Source organism: Staurois parvus, unplaced genomic scaffold, assembly GCF_062004578.1.
Source record: "Staurois parvus isolate SC_StPar_1 unplaced genomic scaffold, SC_StPar_1.0 ptg000919l, whole genome shotgun sequence".
NCBI classification, from domain to species: domain Eukaryota; kingdom Metazoa; phylum Chordata; class Amphibia; order Anura; family Ranidae; genus Staurois; species Staurois parvus.
The window spans coordinates 927,626-944,936 of NW_028318715.1; the positions used below are offsets into that span (position 1 = coordinate 927,626).

Genomic DNA, 17,311 nt, shown 5'->3' on the forward strand with positions numbered 1-17,311 from the left:
TCCTGGAGGCGGGCATGGGAGGAGGAGACCAGGAAACTAATGTGGGTCCAAGATAGGAGTGAAGACTGCAGAGGATATACCCAGGGTATGCAAAGCAAGTTGCTTATAATATTAGTTACTTTTTTGTCATTTTGTTTAGGCCTGGTTTTAAGTACACCTGTTTTACTTCACAAATGAACTTTGCCCTACCTAGGGATGAGCATTTGTGAGTGAAGCCCCATTTCTGATTTGTATGGGGGTTTTTGTTATATAGTAAGCAATTGCTAACATTTGGAGTAATCAGAAGAGATAACCTTAAACTCATAGAGAAGCTGTATCAGATAAGAAGTTGGTGTCATAATTTTATTGGGTAGTAGTGTTTCAGCCTCAGCAAATTCTGAGAAGACCTCAGACATTTCATGTTATGTTGGACATATAGGATGTGAAGGTGAACCATAGGAAGACAGGGGAAAGCCAAAGATAAAATTCTACATTTTGAAAAAAAAGAGTTTTTGCGGTCTATCACCAATCAAAGTTCTAGATGACATGGCCCTTTTCTTTATGAACCAGGAGATTTTCACATTTATTGATCAAGAGCTTGGTTTTTGATGTTTCTACAGTTATAAAATTGTAAAAATATATTCAACCCAGAACATTTTTGTCCTAAAGTGTGTTTTCACTTTTTCAGCCAAATTTGAATAACACCTACTATATATTTATTACATGTTTCTAAACATGTTTTTAGAATGATGTACAAAAAGAGGCATGCAACTTGAGTGGTCTTAGGCCCACTCTTGAAAACAGATGTTGTTAGATTTTTAGACACATATAATACTTCTTCTAGTGTCTTGAGGCGATTATGAATGAAAGAGCCATTGAAATAAAAAAATGAAGTGTGATTTTATTCTATCACACAATGGTGTCAAATAAACAATGTAAAGCGTATTATGAACAGTTCCATGTAGATACAACTACTGTAAAAATGACAAGCGAAAGTTCAAAGAAAAAGTCACCATTATCTGTCATGGCTGTCCTGTCCTTGCCATGCTGTCCTTCTCAATGACTTTGTAAAGAAGGAGAAGCCGGATGTGACTAAATTGTAGCTGGAAGTGATCTCAGTATGCACCTGTTGCAGCTTCTCAGACGTGTGTATGCAAGAGTCATGTTGCTTGTGTGTGTGAGCGAGATTGTGTGCCCCCCGAGTGTCTGTCTCATGCACTTTTAAGAGGCAAATGTATGTCATAGTTAGTGATCTGAATACCTTCTATGGAAAGTATTACTGCTTAGCAAAGCCATTTCATATAAGGTAAAGATGCTAAACATATGATGTTTGATGGACAGGAACATATGTATGCTGATGTACCAATATTATAAGCTAATGACGTAAATGTATCAATGTTAGAAACGTATACTAAATATACACAGAAAATACGTAATGTAATAGTAAGTCACTTCTAATAACCTTGACATAACTACCAAATACTTCTATGCCTAAATATCTCTAAATATAGTCTACTCAACTTTCAACTGGTATATACTATTTCAGCTTAACTTGTATATCTTTTGGTCTCAGCTATAATTGAAGAATAGTAAATACTACCATTTGTCAAAGACCACTTACACATATTAATATTAATTATGACTAATCATAAAAACCAAATATTTTGCAAGCTTGCCATCAATATAAATGCCGAATCATAATTTAGATTTAACAGATGTTTACTTAAAGTTCATCAAAGTCATCAAAACACAGACATAGCACCTTGCCCAGGATAGAAGGAACACTATGCATGACCATCTGAGCATCATTATTCCAAGACAGGTCTTGAGCCAACTGCTTAGAGTCCTCCAGTAAGGACAAGACATAAAAAATTGCCTGGGGAACGAACACAACCAACTAGCCTTTTCGTGACAGAAACAGATTTCTGTGGACTAAATAGCGTGTACCATGTTGGACATTGTACCTCATTAAGTGGTGATGGTTGGGGTATGATGGAAAGAGTTCCGAAATGTCATGACTTATTATAACACACTTTTTCACATAAGCTGGAAAGGAAGCTGGTGTTGGAAGGTTTCCCTGAGCCAGATGCTGTGATTGCTGGTCTGAACAGGGTGCAGGTAAATATATAATGTCCACCATGTGTTACAGGTTGTGATTCCTTCTCCAATCTATGTCTGAATGTTAAAGTGGCTCTTCTAATCCTCCCCAGCCCAATCCTCTCCTGTATATAACTGCAGGATCTGGTTGCCATGCAGAGGAGACACAGATTTATTACAAATAAACCTGGGAAATCTTCACAGGTGAATTATAGAACTCATTCTTTGCACACAGTGGGAAGGCTAACAAGAGTGAAGCTTGCAATGATAGAGGAATCCCTAATAAGGTTTTGGATAACTGGAACAGTCAGATAGTGTATGCAGCAAAGAAGTGAAAAAAAAATATTTAAAAAGTCCTCAGGAACAAGAATTAGGAAGTTGTCAAAGCAGCATGCAAAGCAAGATGAAACCCTTGCGTCATATATGAAGAGGTCCAGTTAAGCCTCCTGCCTCTTGGTGAATCAAGTCTTACATAGTCAGACTGAGAAACATCAGTAGGATTCATGGTCTGAGGAAACTACTATGGGTTAGTGTAGACCAGGGGTCCTCAAACTACGACCCGTGGGCCATATGTGGCCCGCCGAGGACATTTACCCGACCCACCGGGCAGGGGAGTATCTGCCGCAAGGCAAGGGACTAGGGTTTGGCAGGTCGGGAGAGCTCGGCAGGGCTCGGGCGGGAGGCAGGAGGGCAGGATTAGCAATTCTAGAACAAGGGAAGGTGGGCTCGGCTTTTGAACCTGCACCAATCACCTGGCCTCTCTGCAGCCAGCCAGCCAGCCAGCCATCTATTCTGATCAGTGCATGCAACCGGAGCCTAGAGCTGACCATGAAGAGGGGGAGCAAGATAGGAGACTCCGTCGCTGCATGTCAGGTATCACGGCCATGGACCCTAGATAAGTGCAATAGATGATCGATCTCCTCCCTCTCTCTTTCCCCCCCCCTCTCTCCCTCCCCCCTCCTCTCTATCCCCCTTTCCTCTCTCTCTCTCCCCCCCTCCTCTCTCTCCCCTTCTTATCTCTCCCCCCCCCCCTCTCTCTTTACATTATATACAGATCTGACCCAACAAGGTGTCCTGCATTTACTGTATATTTCACTCCATAAGACACACTTGGGGGGAAATGTCTGTGCGTCTTATGGAGCGGCCGGCCCAGTATTCCCGCTGCCATTGTATGTCCACAGTCTCTGGTCATCTCCTGTACTGTGTCCGCATTTGTTCATAGTTTTTTTTTTTTTAAACTATAGTCCGGCCCTCCAACGGTCTGAGGGACAGTGAACTGGCCCCCTGTTTAAAAAGTTTGAGGACCCCTGGTGTAAACCCACTGCTTCACCAGACAAGAGTTACAATGGCAGCAACACTAGCTGAAGAATCATTATTTGAGCACTAGAATGGGATTCAGATATCTGGATTATATTTGTTTTCAGTCATATATTTTTTTAATTTAAACAGTGAAAGAAACAGTTGGCTTTGCTACACAGACATGCTTGGCCAAATTGAATTTTGTTTAAACTGGAACACTAGAGCATAAGCCACGCTTTAATGAAACAAAGAGAGTAGTTGAACAATTATTATAATTCTGTTTGTTTTTAATTAACAGATACAGAAGCCAGAGGGAACATAATGCACTTAATGATTTCACTGTCATTAATCAAAGGACAAATTAAACATAGCTGAGAAGCAGAAAATTCCCACACACAAAAAAATTCTTAATAGCTGTACCCTTTTGATTTTAAATGCTTTTTGTTTCAAAGTGAACCTAAGAGGACAGAAATGGGAGCTGCCATTGCTACCTCTGTTTTAGGGTACATTAAAACTTGCAAATGCATACTTCCATTGAATACATGTGAGAACCCCAGGAGGGGTTCCCACGATTAGCTGTGTGTAGGCAGCCCCATTGAAAGCAATAGGAAGCTGCTAGCTCTCATAGCTAATCATGCCAACTGGCATGTGATGTTTCATGCTGTGATCACATGAGAGTAATCAGCCATGGATGCAGACTGCCTGGGTCCAGAGCCGATTATTCCCATGTGACCACAGCTTGAAAGATTATTTGCTCCTTAGCGCAACTACCTGCAACAACTGGCAACCTCCCATTGCTTTTTATGGGGCTGTCTACTCAATAAGCTAATTGCAGGATCCCCCACTGGGATTCTCGCATGTAATTGCCGGTAGGGTGCATTCGCAAAGTTGCTGGCTTTACCATCTAAAGTCATTCATATGGAACATGCATGGAAATCTCATCTTTCATACTTGTTCCAAGTCATTGGCCCAATACAGTAGGTAGTGACTTGCTGCAGGAGCTGGTCAGACTGCAGACATGTTACAGAAGTCCACCAGAGATGGCAGATATGCTGCAGGAAACAGTTCAAGAATGTCAGAGAAATACAGTAAGGAACTAAGGACATATGGCAGGAGATTGTGTATAAATAAAAAGTGCGCTAATTATTCACAAAAAATGCAAGGATAAATAATAGAAATAACAAATAAAATGCATATATATAAACATAAGTCCAGCCACCATAAACAGTGATAATCCAGTTTCAACTTAATGTCAATCTTGAAACAAACACCCATGTGCGAATCCGACACCAGATGAAATGAATACACTCACCAGAGCTATATGCTGATTATATTATAAACCAGCATGATAGCATTTTGCTCTGGGAGCGATGATCTGCAGGATATCCCAGTAGAGGAACAGCAACCAATAGTGATCCAATCAGCACATATGGAACAGCTAAGCAGCAAAACGATCTTCCAATAACATGGGCAAAGCTCAAGGAATCAGAAGAGATATGATGGTGCAGTACGAGAGAGGATTTTTTTTTTTCTTGGGAGAGTGCATGTGATCAGCACAGGGCCAATCAACACTGTTCAGACAGAGGTCAGGGGGTTCTGCGTCCTCCTAGAGCAGAAAGAAAACTCCTCCTACGAGCTTTAATCAGTGCTCAGCTGAACACTGACAGAAATCACAAGACTATACTGCTGATGAGAAAAGATATTTAGCAGTTTATATTTAATAAAATAATTGTATTTCCATGTAGTGTGTACTGTTGGAGACCAGATAGAGTGAATGCAGGGTCCTTGGTTTAGTAACACTTTAATGCTGAATTCTAGATAGCTATATATAAACAATATATAACTTTTTATAGTCGTGTAAATTAAAGAATATATTTCTTGTATTTTCACATAGAACTACTGTAAGTAAATGACTTGTTTTGCTAATAGCCCAGGCAGTGTTGTGATAGGTCCATGACAGTCTGTGCTCAGAAGAAGTGGGTTGTGCTACGATGGCTGTCATCTAGCCTGGAAGACTGTGCATCTAGTGGTGGAAAAGAAGTACTACAAGGGATAGCTAAGAATTAATGGTATAAAAGGACAAGGTGCTTTTTTTGTCTTTAAGGCCTCATTCACACAAAGTGATTTAACCAGTGCTCTGTGCAGAGCCATGTTTTACTAGCACGGGGATGCACAGGTGTTGCGTGTATCCCTGTGTTTCCAGTCCCATTGTTGTCTATTGGGACACAGGGGCTGCACAGACATAACCACTGCAGCCAAGGCTGCCAAACAAGCTGCTGATTAGGCCTTTGCTTTTAATTCACACTGGAATAAATACCATTGTAGGTCCAGTTTTTTTCTGGTCTGTTCACTTTATTGCCTGTCAAGCCTTGATGAAGTGGGCACGTGGACCCCCGAAAAGCGTTGGGTACTTCTCAAATTATACCCCTGACTTTTAATGGAATAGAGTTGTATCTGGACCTCTTAATAGTGGTGTGGCAATTCAGTTTAAACTCTCCTTACAATGCCTATAGACACGGCCCTGCATGAGGCATGGAGTAAATCACCTTGTGTGGACGAGGCCTAAATCTGCTGACCTGCATATTTTTATATTGACTTTTCTAAAGACATATTACAGGTTGACTTCATGTGTAAATTAAAGAATATATTTGTATTTTTACATAATTGTACTTTAACATAAAACCAGTGTAGGTGCTGGTTCACATATATGCGGATTGGATGCGGTTTGAACCGCATTCAATCCGCATGACATGTGAAAAACATTGCTTTCTATGGTGCCTGTTCACATATGGTGCGCTGGTGGTGCAGATTCAGTGCGGTTTGAAAAAAAGAGTCCTGTACGATTTCTGAGCAGTGCCTTCAGGTTCAGGTGCAGATTACAGGCTATTGACTTCTATGGGAACCGTTCCTAAACCACATACAGTTGTGACCAAAATTATTCAACCCCCACTGAAATTGAGTGTTTTGGCCAGTTTGACATTGCTTTTGATCATTCAGTCATCTTGCTTACATTTACATTAAAGAGGCACTTGTAGGTCAGACAAATATAACATAACAGTTATAATGAAATAACCACAAATGTCTTTTCTGTGCTCACAGCATTATCAGTTTTATTCAACCCCCAAGTGACATTCAATCTTAGTACTTAGTACAGCATCCTTTTACAGTTATAACAGCTTTTAAACGTGAAGCATAGCTTGACACAAGTGTCTTGCAGCGATCTACGGGTATCTTCGCCCATTCTTCATGGGCAAAGGCCTCCAGTTCAGTCACATTCTTAGGCTTGCGCACTGCAACTGCTTTCTTTAAGTCCCACCAGAGGTTCTCAATCGGATTTAAGTCTGGTGACTGCGATGGCCACTCCAAAATGTTCCAGCCTTTCCTCTGCAACCATGCTCTAGTGGACTTGGAGGTATGCTTGGGATCATTGTCCTGTTGAAAGGTCCAACGTCTCCCAAGCCTCAGGTGTGTGACGGACTGCATCACGTTTCCATCCAATATCTCCTGGTACTGAAGAGAATTCATGGTACCTTGCACACGCTGAAGCTTCCCTGTACCTGCAGAAGCAAAACAGCCCCAAAGCATGATTGACCCTCCACCATGCTTCACAGTAGGCAAGGTGTTCTTTTCATCATAGGCCTTGTTCTTCCTCCTCCAAACATAGCGTTGATCCATGGGCCCAAACAGTTCTAATTTTGTTTCATCAGTCCACAGAACACTATCCCACAACTTTTGTGGTTTGTCCACATGGCTTTTGGCATACTGCAGTCGACTCTTCTTATTCTTTGGAGACAGCAAGGGGGTACGCCTGGGAGTTCTGGCACGGAGGCCTTCATTACGCAGTGTGCGTCTTATTGTCTGGGCTGAAACTTCTGTACCCACATCTGACAAATCTTTTCTCAGTTCCTCAGCAGTCACACGGGGACTTCTCTCCACTCTACGCTTCAGGTAGCGCACAGCAGTCGAAGTCAGCATCTTCTTTCTGCCACGACCAGGTAGCGTTTCAACAGTGCCCTTTGCCTTGAATTTGCGAATGATGCTTCCTAAGGTGTCTCTTGGTATGTTTAACATCTTTGCAATCTTCTTATAGCCATTGCCCTTCCTGTGAAGAGAAATCACCTCTTCTCTTGTCTTCCTGGACCATTCTCTTGCCTTCACCATGTTTGTAACCACACCAGTAAATGTCTAGAAGGAGCTGAGTATCACAGTCATTTTAAAGCTGCCTAATTGGTGCTTATTATGCTTGATTGCTGCTCGGTGACATCCACAGGTGTTTTCAATACCTGATGGAAAGCACCTGTATGAACCTCTGTTCTTCAGAGTGGTAGTCTTTAAGGGGTTGAATAATTGTGGCAATGAAGAAACCACATAAGAACCATTTACTACTGTATTACATAAACAATTGATGTCATTTTAGTTGCATTTGGGTAGTTACAACGTCCTTGTAGGATTTGATTCTGAATACAATTCCAAATGTACACTATAGTCCCTAAACCCCTTTACAGCATTGGGGGTTGAATAATTTTGGTCACAACTGTATGTGTGAACAAGATAAGATCCCGAGCTAATCCTGTCCTGAACCTGATGTAAACCTGACATGAACCGCTGAACAACTACTGTGTCAATTGGTGAAACCTGAGCTTCAATCCACACCGCACATGTGTGAATCAGGTAAAAGTAAATAATCTGCCTTGCTAATAGCCCAGGCGATGTAGTTGTACCACCCCAGTGGAAAGGTCCATGACAGTCTGTGTTCAGAAGAAGTGGGTTGTGTTACAATGGCTGCCATTAAGTTGTGTCCATTCAGCTGCTGCGTCCAAACTGACAGCTATGGACTGCTGACATGGAGATGTATACAACTACAACACCTATGCATTCCCATGCCTATAAACACAGCCCCCATGAAGCATGGAGTAAATCGGCCCGTGTGGACAAGGCCTAAATCTGCTGGCCTGCATATTTTTTTAATTGGCTTTTCTAAAGCCATATTACAGTTTAACTCTAAATTAGTTTGCAGAAAGGTCCAGTTGTATTGTTTGATAGGGGTGCTTGTATCACAAGGCTGGCTAAACAGAATTAGAAACCCTTTTGTAGGTAAAAAAATCAGCATATATGGTATGTTTTTGGCTGTCTTGCCAGGCGTCCTCCATAAATACAGTTGGATACGTCTAATTGCAAAAGTGTGGGTTCTGTTCCTAATTTCTCACAATTTAAGGGAGGCACAGTCTAAAATTAGCAGAGGTGTCTGGTAAGCATATTACTTTTCCCAGTGAATTTTCAGAGACGTTTTCTACAAAACTAGGCTTCCAAACAGCACAGATTAGAAAACACAATATAATTTGTGAAGGTGGTTTTATAATAATAATTGTGATTTTGTTTTCCCCAGATTATAATAGCAGTGACCTCAAAACAGCATGCCGAAAACATGAACTCTATGTCAGTTTTCAAGATTTAGGATGGCAGGTAAGTAGTTTTTATTATGTTATCAATTTTCAGCATTAAAAATTTCTGTGTCTTCAGCTTAGTATTGTATTATTATACAAGATTTTAAGTGTACAATATTTACTGAGGAGAAGACAGTTAAATATTAAAGTATAACTAAAGACAAAACTTTTTTTTAGTTTTGGATAGAGTGGAGATGTATTAGTGCACCTATCAGGTTGTTATCATTATCTGTGCCCCCATTATAGGGAGATTCACCCTATTTGTCTGGATGACCATTATCATTCAGTGAAGTGAAAGTAAATGAAAAACCCAAAATTTGGGTTGTCCTCGGAACAGTAATAAAGAGGAAATCTTCCAATGGGGACACTAGCTCTGGTGACCCTAGTGACAACTATGTATTCCCTGATTTTGGTGGGATTCACTCTCACTTCCTATTTTGGCTATGAGATAGGAGGTGAACGGAAATCTCCCCAATGGGACAAAGATGGCAAAACTAAAACCAAGGGGGGTAATAAACTCAAAAATGAAAAATAAAAGTTTTGCCTTTAGTTCTACTTTAACTTTTGTTATGTTTGATATATTAACTCCATCCAGGACTTAGTTTGAGTGGCCAATTCTCTCGAAAGCCCATCCACACCATTACTCATAGCTTCATGTTGGCCAGTGTTGGAACTTATACAGGGTTAAAGTAGAATTAAACACTCATGAATCCCTCTAGCTATACTTCAAAACCTGATGTACTATAAAAAAACATCAATATGATAAGTATATGAACAATGCTTTTACTTATATACTTTGTTGTTGAGGGTTTAATAACACTTTAAACCAGGGCCAGATCTAGGGGGGTGCTGGGGTGGGCTATGCCGCCCACAGATTTTAATCTTGCCCCAGGACCAATGGCATCAGCAGTGTGGATCCTATAATGAGGCATAAAAGCCTAGTCTAACCATTACAGGGCACATAGCCACAAGGATAAAATTAAAGGGTTCACACACCCAGATCAGACAGGCTAGATCTGGCCCTGCTTTAAAGCAGTACTAAACTCTCAAACAAAAAAGCAATATAAATAATGGCTTACAAGTTCTTAGATGTGGCTGCATTTGTTTTGTATTTTTAGTCTTTTTTCCATTACTTTCTGGTACTACAGTCAGTAAATCTGTTATTAGTTAACTTTCTTTAACCGACCAAGCTGTCCAGCAAAAGTGGCAATTAAGGTGGCCATAAATGTGTAGAATTTCAAACAAAAAAAGTCTTGTGAAAAGAAGTTCTAAGAAAGTTTATTTGTTTTTCTAATCATTAGTGGGTCAAATCAATATTCATTTTCGACCACAATGACCAGATTTATAAGGGGGCAAAAGGGGGCCAGAGGGGACCCCAGACTTCCTTCATAAAAAAATGAAACTTATTTTCCCTTGAGACTTCAGTATGTGTTCGTTGAGCAAATTGTCCAGTTTGAAGCATTTGTTAAACTCTAGTCATGTCACACTGCATCTCTACAGGCAGTTTTATCACATGATGAAGGGCTTGTTGATATCTTTCCAGGTGTTAATGTAGCTCTTAGAATATATTTGAGCATGATGGTCACTAGTTGTTCGTGAGAAAGATCGTTCAGCAAATTGGTACTGTTAAAGAATTATCTAAGAACCATGACAACCCATGAAAGTGCTCTGTGCCTACTGGCTGTCAAGAGTAGTGCCCTGAAGATGATAGTTTGATGAAAGATTTTGCAGATGCTAGGTGCAGGAAGAAAGGCTTTTTGTAAATATTGTAGTGTGATGCATACCTGTATTGTAGTGTGATGCATACCTGTATTGTAGTGTGATGCATACCTGTATTGTAGTGTGATGCATACCTGTGATGTATGACTAGCCAGGTCCAAGTACATGTATAATGTGTATACTTACAATCAATAAAATTGAGGAAAAAAAAATCATACAAGTGTCTTCTTCGTAACCTAACTTATATTTCAGTTCACTTTTTTGTCATATAATTTTTTTCTATGTTCGCCTCTGAACGTAAAGTGCCCCGGCCCCCCCAAGATCTAAACCTGGCACTGACACTGACAGGAAAATTTGAAAGAGCAAGATGGAAAATGTTCCTCGAATGTACAAATTTCTAACAGTGTGTGTGGTTTTGGTTTGGTAAAGTCCATTTATTATAAAATGAAATCCTAAAAGTAAACAAAATCTTTTAAACAACATTTGAATGTTCGGAGAATGTTCTAACAATACTCCTACACATTTTTCTAAGACTTTTATTAAGAATTTTTGTTAAATTTTCTATCCATCTATGGCCAGCTTCCGAGGGCTGGGACAAAGCATTTACCAGGGGTGTTTAAAACAGTCAGCTTTTAGTAATTTTTGTTAAATCTTTATCAAAGAAAGAAAAAAAACTTGCTGTTACTGCTTAAGACTAGGTTCACACCTATGCAGGTTGCGTTTCAGCTGTTTCTGCATTGCGTTTTGCGTTGCGTTTTTTGCACCTTCGTTTTTTACGGGATTTTGCTGCATTTTCATGGGGTTTTTTTAAGTTTTTAAAATTTTTCTTATTGCTAGGAACAATTGAGTACTGTACGTGATACTTTTTTTATTTGCACTAACATACAATTTTGAGGACAAGCTTTCGGGGTATGTCCCCTTCTTCAAAGTCCAAACAGTACTATTACAAATCACAAAGTTTAAGCAGAATGTTAGAAGGGATTGAGAAAAAAAAGCTACAGATAAGATACATCTTATTGCTAGGCAGATTTAAAATGCAAAACAAATCAAAAAGGCATCAAAAACGCACTACATGTTTTCTGCAGTGTTTCCATTGAAGTCTATAGAACCAAAAAGGCAACTTTTTGCATTGAAAAAAGTCCCTGACCCTTTCCAAGGAAATGCACCGGATGAAAACGCGGAGATGTGAACGTGTCCCATAGGAAATCATGTTAAATTAACTGTACTGCGTTTGTGCAAAACGAAAAATGCTGCAGAAAACGCTTAGGTGTGAACCTAGGGTAAAATTGTTAGCTGGATTTCAGCTTTAATTTGCTAGCAAAGTCTGTCGAAATCTACTAGTGCTTCCAACACTACCCTCTCCCCAGATTAACAATGCTGCTGTCCAAAAGTTTGTTGCTCCTTCATCCAGAGTGTTGACACCCTATGACGGGAAGTGTGTTACTGGCAGGATCACCAGGTGAAAATTGAGGAAAGAAACCTAAATAAAGAAAATGAATGCAGCTACCACATGTAAGAATTGTCAAGCTGCTATATATTACATTTTTGTTTTGGAATTTAACACTGTGTTAGGGATCCGGGTATGACCAGAAATGTGTGGACTGACACAGGGAAGTAGCAGGCTTCAGGAACACAGGCGTAGTCAGGGCTGGAGAGGTGGAATGGTCAGGCGGGCCGTAAGGTACTGTCAGGCACCGCCCGGCGGGATCTCTAGTGACCCACAGACCAGGATTCCCCAGGGCACAGAGTCTAAGCCCCAGTCTGCCTTTTCACCAGAGCCCCTGATGGTGGGGATGGACTTGGCGCAGGACTGAGACCAAGTCGCGGCCCCTGAGTGCACCCAACTGTGGTAGATGGGTCCACCGAGGGTATGTACCGGGGGAAAGCCTGATGTGAAGGGGCTAGCAGGTTTGGACAGTAGTGACTGGATCCGTGCGGGATGGATGGATCGTTTGGGTAGCGTCAGGCGTAGTCAGGCAAGCCAGGTCAGCAACGTGCGGACAGTGAGGTACCGGAGGAGCAGGCAGAGAATAGTCAGGGTCACAAGCCGGGTTCAGTAACTCACGGGAAGCGCGGTACAGAGGATCAGGCAGAAGGATGGTCAGGCAAGCCAGGGGTTCAACAGGAGATGGTCAGCAGAGGTCAGGATCAAAGCAGGGTCAGCAACTAGGCAGATAAGCAGGAACACAGGATAGCAGGTACAGGGGCTCATAGGAAACATACACCAAGGCCCTGATCACAGGCCTGGTCATTCCTTAAATACACTTCCTGCAATCAGCTTCAGGTGTTGGCTGACTGCAGGAGTGAGCTTCTGGCTGCTGAGAGCACCCGCTGGTCAGCCCTGGTACTGCAGCCCACACGGCAGGTGAGTCCCACCACCAGTGCTGAGTCCATTCCTGACACACTGCATTAAAACAGTAATTGGAAATGTCATTCTTATGATATGGCCAAATCTGACAGGTGACCCTAAAATAAGCCTCTATACAGACTACCACGGAATAAGGCCTTTTCCTAAATGCAATACTATTTATGCCAGGTTAAAGTTCATGAATGTAACAGGAGAATTTAAACACGCCTGAACTGCAGCAAGCAGGAATGATTAGACCTTTTTAAAATGGTGATATGAATTACTAAGGGTCCTTTAAGGACTCTTTAGAAAGTCTGTATTGATGGATGACATAAAACTGAGAGCTAACAGTATGGTTATGTGTTACAGGACTGGATAATAGCTCCAAAAGGCTATTCGGCTAACTACTGTGGAGGAGAGTGCTCGTTCCCACTAAATGCTCATATGAATGCCACAAATCATGCCATTGTACAGACCCTGGTAAGTATTATTTAAATGTATTTTGTTTTGTCAGTGATTACCTGAGCTTTTTAGATTTGTCTTCATAGATAAACAATATGAATGATTTACTAAATGATGTGTGAACTAAAACTATCTATCTGATGGCCAGATAAAAAAAAGAAAAGTGGTCAATATATCTCTGTAATATATGTATATTTCCCCATGTTTTATCCTTTTAAAAACAATCTAAGTAGAAAACAATACCTGTTGATCTACCAGAAACCCAGATAGTTCCTAAAGTCCTGTTTGAGCTGACAGTGCTACCTGGGCTACACTGAATACCCAAGCAGTGTTGTCATCCCTGCCCAGTTCTCTTCTGCTGGGCCCTAGAACACTTCCCCCTGTCCTCCTTGCTATTTCATAGGAGGAAGCTCTGTAGTCCAGAAGGGAGAGCACTGTTTGGTATTTCAGTGCAGCAAAGCAGCATTGTTAACTCACACAGTAAATTAGGAGCTCACTGGATTTCTGGCAGATCAACAGGTATTTGTCTGTATCTATGGTGTTTGTGAAAAGAGCAGCACAGCGGTTAAATGGTTAGCACTTCCACCTGGCAGTGCTAAGGTTGCTGGTTCGAATCCCAACCACAGTACCACCTGCCTGGAGTTTACATGTTCTCCCTGTGCCTGCATGGGTTTCCTCCCACACTCCAAAGACATGCTGGTAGGTTAATTGAATCCTGTCTAAATTGGCCCTAGTATGTGTATGTAAGAATGTAACTTAGGGACCTTAGATTGTATGCCCCTTGAGGGTAAGGGACTGATATGAATGTACAAGCACTGTGTAAATTGACGGTGCTATATAAGTACCTGAAAAAAATAAATGTTAGAAATGTGCACGCATAGCAGAGGTTTAATGAATGGTTTTCATTTTGTTTCAATATTTTTATTAAAGATTTAGATTACAATTCAAAGTAAGAAATATTTTTATAGCAATCAAAACCAACAGTAATATAAAAATAGTCCACTGCTACATTATTATTATTATTATTATTACATCGGGTTTATATAGCGCCAAAGGGTTTGCTCAGCGCTGTATAATATAGAGGGACAATACATGGCACAGTACAACAATAACAAACAACGTACGAGGGGTAAGAGGGCCCTACTCTTTCGAGCTTACAATCTAGGAGGGAGGGGGTAGTGGTACAGTAGGAAGTGGCTGAGGGGAGTGAAGTGGTGGGAGGAATGAGGGAGAGTGGCCGTTAGGTGAGGGTGGGGTAGGCTTCCCTGAAGAGATGGGTTTTGAGGGAGTGCCTGAATGTGAGGAGGGAAGGCGACAGTCTGATGGATTGGGGCAGTGAGTTCCAGAGGATGGGGGAGGACCTGGAGAAGTCTTGCAGTCGTGCATGGGAGGAGGAGACCAGGGAGCAGGATAGAAGGAGGTCCTGTGAGGAGCGAAGGGTACGGGTAGGGCGGTACTTGGGGATCAGGTTTGTGAGGTAGTCAGGGGCAGTGTTGTGGACGGCTTTGTAGGTCAGGGCTAGAAGTTTAAATTTGATGCGTTGGGCAATCGGGAGCCAGTGGAGGGAGAGGCAGAGGTGAAGTGGTTGGTGAAGTGGATGAGTCTAGCCGCTGAGTTCAGGATGGTCTGGAGCGGGGAGAGCTTGCACTGGGGTAGGCCGGTGAGGAGGGAGTTGCAGTAGTCAAGGCGTGAGATGATGAGGGAGTGTACTGGAAGTTTGGTGGTGTCTGGGGTAAGGGAGGTACGTATCTTGGCAATGTTGCGGAGGTGGAGCCTGCATGTGTTTGTAAGTGATTTGACGTGATTTGCTAGAAATGTACACAAGAGGGTGTCCACAGAATCACAAACGCTGCACAGAAAATGGTAGAATGATCACTGTAATGCTCATAAAATACGATGTTTAGAGGTTGGTACGCATACAGCATGCCCATGGACTCCAAACCTTTCCAAAATGTTTGCCTGTATCTTGTATCCCTACACTGAGTGTAGTTAGTTCTGCACTCCTGTGACATTTGTCCCCTCTGTTGGCTATTGTCACAGAGCCGGCAGCTGGTATAGGCTCTCAGCAAGCTGCAGAGAGACTGAGCCAGCCACTCCTGCCCCCTCCAGAGCCTTGTGCTCCAGTGAGCACTGGAGAAGCAGAGCTGAGAGCCAATGAATGACAGTCACCGCTCCCTGCTCAGAGAACTGAGCGATCAGTGGTGTTTGATTGCTCAGTTCTCACTGCAGAGGGAGATGCTCTCAGTCAAGCTTGTGAGGGCATGGAAAGGGGAGAGAACTGAAGCTGGGCACAGCACTGGATCAATACAGGACTTAGGTAAGTGTTTAAGTGGGGCTGGGTGGGCACTGTTATGGGAAGGTAAAAAACCTATTGCCTTTACAACCACTTAAAAATATGTGAAAACATAATGAAAATGCTTACCCATTGGCTAAGCCTGACTTTTAATTGAATAAAAAATAGCTCTAAATACTGTGTTTATTCAATTTTATAAGTGGTCATGCAACCTTTGGTCTGCTTTTCTCCCTCTAGCTCTCAGGCCTGGGGGGCAGAGTCTGCTACTTTCCTGTTTTATTGACAGCAATAATCCCTACAGGAGGCGCTGTCAATCTACAGCTAGGGATGAGCTAGGAGGTGTAGATTTCTGTATAACCACTGGCAGACTACTGGAGTATGAAGGACACTGTATGCTGGTCAGACGTACCCTGGTTTTCTCTTTGTCATCACCTGGAATGGAGCTGAAGCTACTGGCAGGGCCACATGTTCATTTAGGCATATGGAGTGAGAATATGAAGAATGGAACATATGAGATAGTTTGCATTAATATGCTTAAACCATAAGTAAAGTTTTAATAAAAAAATGCTAATGATACATGCTAATTTTATTTTCTTTCAATTCACAATTCACAGGTCCATCTTATGAATCCAGAATATGTGCCAAAGCCGTGCTGCGCTCCAACCAAGCTAAACGCCATCTCAGTGCTTTATTTTGATGATAACTCAAATGTCATACTTAAGAAATACAGGAACATGGTGGTGAGAGCCTGTGGCTGTCATTGAAGAGAGAGGGGGAAAAAAGTCCTACAGCCAATCCTCAGAGGGGCCCCAGAGTCAAGTGAGGACCACAGAATAGCAGCACATTGCTATCAAAGACTGAGATAATCAGAAAGAAGCATAGGCAATGCTTATTCATACAGAGGTCAGTTTTGTATATTACATGTACTCACACTGTGCCACCAAAGATGGTTGTATCAATTCAGGATGGATATATGGAATGAAAGAGAATCGTCGGAAATAAGATTTTGAAATTGTATTTTAGTTAGCTTGGATCAAGCTGTGTTTCAACATAAAATAAATAAATAATATATATGATCTGTCATATTATCTTTTCTCTTCTTTGGTGGTCAAGATATCAAAAGGGCTGGGAATATTGCACAAATGGTTAAAGTCAAAGAATTATTTGCAAAAGGACGTAACACCAGCAGTACTTGTCATTGATGTATATGTAAATAAAGTTATTCCAAACATCTGCTCATATTACTGCTTCGTCCCAGGCAGCGGGGAAACACGAAATATGGGGGGTCGTATCATCCGGAAATTAACTGCTTATTGTCACAAACCCTGCAGTGCACTCATTGAATACATGGCTCAAAATGTTTTGGCCATAAAAGAGTTAAGTTTCTGCACCGAGTTTGCAGTAAAATGTAAACATCCTCCCCATAGATTTTCATTATCAGTATTATTCAATCTTAAACATCTCATAAGTCAATGATTGAATTGGCTCAGTGCCTAAACAGCACTCAGAACGTGCATGGTGTGTAGCTACTATGCGGGTATGGGTGCAGAAGTAGTGTCCTCATGCTTTTCTACAACTGAGGAGCATCTTAGTTACTTTGAAGATTAACTCCAGGCACAAAATCTTTTTGATATTTTCCTCAATAGTTACAAAGGATACAAATTCACTTTG

General features: G+C 41.5%; 1 protein-coding gene across 1 annotated transcript in view; it reads left to right on the forward strand.

The window, feature by feature from the left end:
- The window catches only part of BMP6 (bone morphogenetic protein 6), a 254,745-nt gene extending 237,872 nt beyond the window's left edge, over positions 1 to 16,873 (forward strand). Inside the window, exons 5-7 of the mRNA XM_089656588.1 lie at positions 8,762 to 8,838; positions 13,255 to 13,365; positions 16,255 to 16,873. Coding sequence (XP_089512714.1) covers positions 8,762 to 8,838; positions 13,255 to 13,365; positions 16,255 to 16,404 — 338 coding nt within the window. The 3' untranslated portion in view covers positions 16,405 to 16,873. The remainder of the gene's footprint in view (positions 1 to 8,761; positions 8,839 to 13,254; positions 13,366 to 16,254) is intronic.
- Positions 16,874 to 17,311: the final 438 nt, after the last annotated feature.